At 46.7% G+C, this 6,472-nt stretch overlaps 1 protein-coding gene across 1 annotated transcript in view; it reads left to right on the top strand.

The window, feature by feature from the left end:
- VIT (vitrin) overlaps nt 1-6,472 on the top strand; it is a 90,375-nt gene that overhangs the window by 26,412 nt on the left and 57,491 nt on the right. The window contains exon 3 of the mRNA XM_008575442.1: nt 1,526-1,682. Within this exon, the coding sequence (XP_008573664.1) occupies nt 1,526-1,682 (157 nt within the window). The remainder of the gene's footprint in view (nt 1-1,525; nt 1,683-6,472) is intronic.

Genomic DNA, 6,472 nt, shown 5'->3' with positions numbered 1-6,472 from the left:
AAAAACAAAAAATGAATGTGCTATTTTGGATACAGCTGGAAGCCATTAACAACTCTGAGACCATCTCAGTAACCCAGTTAGAGGGTGGGTGGCCTGGCAGAGCTCCTAGATCCATGTGTGTAATCACAGACTTAGCACTGGGAGGGGCCTTATTTCCACCTCCCACCCAGTGTAGAAATCCTCTCTTCAACTCTTCAGTCCCTGCTTGCAAGCTTCCACTGATAGCCCATTCGCTGCTTCACAGGACAGCCCATCCCTTCAAGGGCAACTTCAATTCCTGAAAGTTCTTCTTGGCAAAATTCTACCCTTTAAGTTCTAGCTCTGCCCTCTGGTATCACAGCACACAACAGTCCTACTAATGGAAACAAACTATCACTTGCCTCCAATTCTTGCCTCCTCGTGGCCAGATGACACATTTCTGCAAACCATCCCTCCCCTTTGGTGGTTTGCAGACCCCTCCTGCACCTGCTCACTCTCTGGACTGTACATGTGGTAGAGTCCCTTCTGGAGACTGGGGCCCAGACTGAATACACTCCCAGATTGAAGGGCACCAGTACAGTGTCATCTAGGGGAACTTTTCTTTCAGGAGCTTTTGAGAGAAAATCTTTGCAGGGGAGATGCAGCCCTTTTTAGATTCTGTCACTAGAGCATCTACTCTACCCCATCCCCAGGCAAGCTTTTGGCTCCAGAAGACTAGCCTACTAGCTAGTGGTAGCTGCAATAGCAGTAACAAAGCCAAAATGGAGGAAGGAGAGAAGAACGGACCTCTCCTGGATGCTCAGCAGGGGAGTTCCCAGCTTTCCACCAAGTGTTGAGGAAGATGGGAAACAATCACCCATCATGACCCCACATCTAGGCCTAGAGGAACCTCTATGACCAAGACAAAAGATCATTTTCATTACATATTCCCCTGTCCAAAAATCTTCCATTGCATCCCACATTCTGCACAAATACAGACACTCGAGCTTCCCTTAACCCGGCCCTGCCCTGTCCATCCACCATCCTCCCACCAGGCTCCAGAGTGGAAGCTCTGCCCTGCAAGCCAACCTTGTCCCAGCTGTTCCTGACTCCAAAGCCCAGCTCTCCTTGTTTGCCCTTCCTTGAATACTTTTCCTTCCTCCTATCAGGTCATCTGAGAGATTTTTTTTTTTCCTGGGGTAGCTACTACAGAGCAGCTGAGAAACCAGCACTCTCCTGCCATTGACTCAAGATTAAATTTCTGGCCACTGGAGGTGGGTCTTTCCCCAGAGTTCTCTTCTTCAATTAATTGAATGTCCGAATAAACACAGGAATCAGCCTCTTGTTTTTGCTCTCAGCAGGTTAAATGCAATAGACGGTCTTTGTTGTTCTTTTTGTCTGAGGAATGTCCTAATTACATCTTTGCTTTCATTATATGGAGGGGATGCGGGGTCAGCCCAGGCTCTGGCTTTTAGAGATTAAGAAAATGAACAGTTGACCTAACAGAGTCACCTCATATAGAAGCTGATACCACAGGTGTAATTTCAACCTCATTTTGTATTCCCAGCTGTGCCTCAGATCAACTGTGATGTCAAAGCTGGAAAGATCATTAATCCTGAGTTCATTGTGAAATGTCCAGCAGGATGCCAAGACCCCAAATACCATGTTTACGGCACTGACGTGTATGCATCCTACTCCAGCGTGTGTGGCGCTGCGGTGCACAGGTGCGTAGCTCTGAGCTACTTCATAACTAGCACTCAGGTGTTGACAGGGAACCCCAGGTGCAGAGTTGTCATATTTACCAAGCAAAAATGTACAAATTGAACTGAGCATCCTACATTTTATCTGGCAACCTTTACCCTGAAGGGATGACCCAGAAGCCAGGCATGGTCTTACATGTCCTTGTGTGGCATTCTGTAGAAGGGACAACTGACTTCTCCTTATGTCCCTATCTCCTTGATGGGAAGGGGAGGCGAATTCTACTCTTTCACGTTCATGACAAGGAAACCAAGGTTCTTGATGATGTAAAGCATTTTTTTCTACCTGTATGTGCTGAGCAAGGAAATGATAGGGATATGAAGGAGGGAGGCCCAGAAGTTTGGAGAAAAAAACATCACAGCTCTGGTGATGGCCTGGAGACAAATGGGAAGAGGAAAAGTGAGAAGGAGGGGCAGGTGGTGTCATTTGGTCAGCTGTTGCTCTGGGATCCAGGAAGGACGAAGGCAGCGTGACATGCTTGGGACTGAGTTGCTGCCTCAAGGAGGAGAGGCAAGTGACCTTCCCAGAATCCTCAGACCTCTTTGGCTCAAGTTTGGAGTCAAAACCCACTGAAGTGCATGTGCCACAGACTTCACCTACGTCATCCTATTTAATCCTCACAACAATTCCTCCGTGCAGTATCTGCTACTGTTATACACATCTCGAAGATGTGGATAGGTTGAACAGCGTTTCTAAATGTCATGCTATTAACAAACATCCAAGTGGGGACTCGAACCCACGTCCAGCCTGCTTCAGTGCCTGTGCTCCTAACTGCTGCCCAGTGTGGCTTTGAGACGTGGTTCCTGAGTCAGTGCTCAGCTGCTGGATGAAGTTTCTGAATTATTCGGGCTTCTGGTATCTTTTTTCTTTGTTTGCACATAAGTCAGTTGATTGTTCAGTTGTATCTCTACCAGAAAGAGAGGGGAAGATGTAAAATTCATTTCTTTCAAGATGTCTAGTCAGCAGACTGAAATTTGGGAAAAGCAAAAAGAAAAGAAACTATGTGTAAAATAAGGTTTAAGAATTACTCGTAGCTTTTGTTGGCCGTACTACTCTTTTCTCCACTACTGCAGAGGGGTGGTGGCCAGCTGTTTCTTCAGTGGGAGCAGGACTACGAGAGGGCTATTAAAAATAAGTAGCAGAACGTTAAAGAAAAAGGACATCGAAAGCTCTTCCTCAACTCCAGACTATGGAAGAAAATATTTTGCTTTCAACCTGAAGTCAATTTTAGGCAAAAAAGGAGGAGGTGTACAAATGTATACACATACCTGTGCACCGATACACATGTGGATGCCCCCCCAAATGTTTGCACACACGTGCTTGCCTCCCACACGTACACACACACACACGGGCATGCTCACACACACATTCCTACACACACGCATGCACGCCCATACAGCCCACCAGCACCCAAATGTTTGCACACACGTGCTTGCCTCCCACACGTACACACACACACATGGGCATGCTCACACACACATTCCTACACACACGCATGCACGCCCATACAGCCCACCAGCACCGTCAGCGCTCTCCGGTCTGTGTGCGTGTAGTCACTCCAGTGTCTGTGTAGACACTGACATCTGCTGCAGAGGCCGAGCCTGTCTCAAGTTTGCCTGTATTTTTCCAGTTGTCATCCTAGATGGTTGGCACTTGCTTCCTCTGGCACTTGCTGGCTCTCTCTTGACCTTCCATATTTCCTAGGCAGAACTGAGTAAATTTGACCCCTCCAAAGATGTCATCAAAATGACGAGTAATTCCTTACGCTATGATTCTCTCCATCTAGCATCATCTCAGCCCTGTGAGAGGGCTCTTAGAATCCCCATTTATTAGGAGAGGAACTGAGGCACAGGGGATTTAATCAAATTGCTAGTTAGTTACAATTAAGGATTAAAACTTATGTCCCCTGACTTCCAGCCCAGAGCCCAGATGACACATTTACATAAGAACTGGGGAGCCCCAGCACTGTGTAGTGGACAAAGCGAGGACTTATGGGAGATATAGACTTTACAATAGTCAGAGCTGGGAAAGGCTTTGTGAGGGACAGACATACCCCTAGGGAGAAAATAAGAAGGGCATTGACAGGACCAGGGCTCTGCAATCCCAGTGTTTGGCTTGGAGCATAGGAACTTGATGGGAAAAATATAGATGAGGGTAGAGAGGCAGAGGAAGAGAGCTTGAATGTTTCAAAAAACAAGATTTGATGCTTGAGCAACCAAGTGACGTGTGGCTTCCTGGACCAGTGGCTGATAGAATGGAAAAATATTTGGAGAAGTATCCATGGGAGGGTGAATAGAAATCTTTGGGGGGAAACAGATAGGAATTCTGGATACTGTTAGTTTTGTTTTTTACAAACAGAGTGAGTCTGTTTTCAGAAGGCAGGATTTTAAGACATAGAGAATATGAGTAGAAAGTACATTGGGGACCTACGATCATTGTCCTGTCAGAGTCCCCCACAGTCAGAACTGGGAGACTGGAGAGAGCATACTTTGGTTCAGAAATTCAGATTAATTTGGATTAAAGGGTTTAATAGTCATATGCTATATCATGCTCAGATGTCTTATTACAAGCAATTCCCTGATTCCTTCAATCCAAAGAGATAAAGAACTTATCTGAGGCATCATATTTTGCCTCCGTCTTATCCTAAACTAATCCCTGTATTTAAAGTAGGACCAAATGTGGGCAGAGGAGACACTTCCCTGAGATGGAACCATGATCAGGCCATCTAAGTGCAGAGCACTCTTCCCACTGATTTCTGACCAGATGCTGGCCCATAGAGCAGCAGCCATTCAAACCCTGGCCATGGTGGACTGTCCCTTCTCTCTGAGCCAAGGTACTGACCTCAGCTTATTCCAGTCCCCCAGTTCCAGGGTCAGGAGGAGGTGAACATCAAGGCCACGCTCAGTACCACGCAGCCTGTCTGAGGAGCACAGAGAAGTGGAGCTGATTTGCTTTTTCAGAGAATATACACAAACTGCCTACCCTGAGTGATACAAATGAGGTCACATTTACATAAACTCTCCAAATCGCCATGGCGCTGGGCCCCCTGCCGCCTCCAAGTGGAACTGCAGCCTCTCGCCGGCTCTCCCTCGTCCTCCCCTGGTATCTCCTACGTGGGTCGAGTCTGCCTTGCATTCTGCCTCCTGAACTGCTGGTGGCTCCTGGAGTTGACAGACCCCTGACCTCCCCAGGATCTGCCCTGGGAATATCCACGCCCTGCAGTTAGGCACCCCCACAAGATGAGGCTTCACTCTCTGCCCCAACAGGAAAGTCTCATGACAACACAATCGTTCTGCATCTACACCTGTCCCAACGTCTGGGTTTTCAGTCCTACATACCCTCACAAGGGGTATGCTCCCTGTTCCCTATAAACAGCCTGACAGAAGCTCCAAGCGGGGCAGAAGGCGTGGTGGGGGGAGCTTCCCTCACTCTGAGTGGTAGCCACAGTGCTGCTGACTCTACGATTCCTCAAAAGCAGTTCACGGCATAATGAAATATAAATCCAGAATAACTCCTCTGGAGGACGAGAAAAAGGGAAGAGTTATTTCCCTTTTATCCATTAATTATACTTAAAGGGACCATGGGGTAATTTAAAATATATATATAATTAGAATTTTCAGCCTGTGCCTGTAATGTGCTGGTAAATATTTAACAATCAGCTCTCCAAAATTGGGAGAGGGGGCAATTTCCACAGTGTAAATACCCCCACCATTGGTGACTTCAAGCTACCAGTGTCAGGTCAACCAGCTTGCACGATCCTGAAAGCTTAGCGATTGGCTCTCACAAGCCGGTGTAAGTGGGGCCTGCATACCACTCACAGGCCTTCTTACATGGAAGTATAAAATGCTGGCCTCCCCACAAGAAAATTTTCTTTTCCATTTAGTTTGGATGCAAAATTAACTCCAAAAATGTTTAAGAAATAGTAGAAGATGGAACAAAATCAGAGTCTATGACAGTTATCAAAAAGAGAATAACAAATGCTGGAGAGGATGCAGAGAAAGGGGAAGCTTCCTCCACTGCTGGTGGGACTGTGAATTACTGCAGCCATTATGGAAAACAGTGGAATTACCTCCACTCCACAACCTGTAGGTTTGCTGGGAGGACCAGTGAGATACCATATGTGAGAATTATTTTAAAGCAATGAAGTGCCTTACATGTCAAGTATTATTATCACTTTCTTCTCTTCTGGGCCACAGGGAAGTTGAGTGTTGAAAGGTGTTGACGGAAGGGAGAAGGGCAGGAAATGGCCCTCTCATTCCCAGAGGGAAGGAAGGGTGAGGATGGGAACAAATCCACACACTTTCTTATCCCCCATGCCAGAAATGACAGATACCCAAAAGAGCCATGTTAGGCTCTGGGGCACGGAAACGACAATGTGAAAGTGCTGTTTACGTACCAAGATGGAGTCCCGGCCTAACACAGAAGGAAACATGTATGTACGTCAGTCTCCGTCACATCAGGAGCTAAAACCTTGCAAAATCCTAGGAATCAAAGAAACAATTTCCAGTCTTTGGGAGACTCTTCTTAATGAGCCTAATTTAGCTGCATACCTTCCATCTTGGGCCAAAAATAAAAGGAATCATGTACTTTTAATAATTTCATACCACCCTTTGAAATAATTGGATTCATTCTGTGATGTCACAAAACCAAGTTGGAAATTGTCAGGAAAGAGATTTTACTTAAAAGAACTAATGGGGGGCCGGCCCGGTGGCGCACTGGAGAGTGTGCCACTTGGGAGCGCGGTGGCGCTCCCGCC

The sequence above is a fragment of the Galeopterus variegatus genome, unplaced genomic scaffold (assembly GCF_000696425.1).
Source record: "Galeopterus variegatus unplaced genomic scaffold, G_variegatus-3.0.2 Scaffold1188, whole genome shotgun sequence".
NCBI lineage: Eukaryota > Metazoa > Chordata > Mammalia > Dermoptera > Cynocephalidae > Galeopterus > Galeopterus variegatus.
This window is presented reverse-complemented; position numbering and strand designations above follow the sequence as displayed.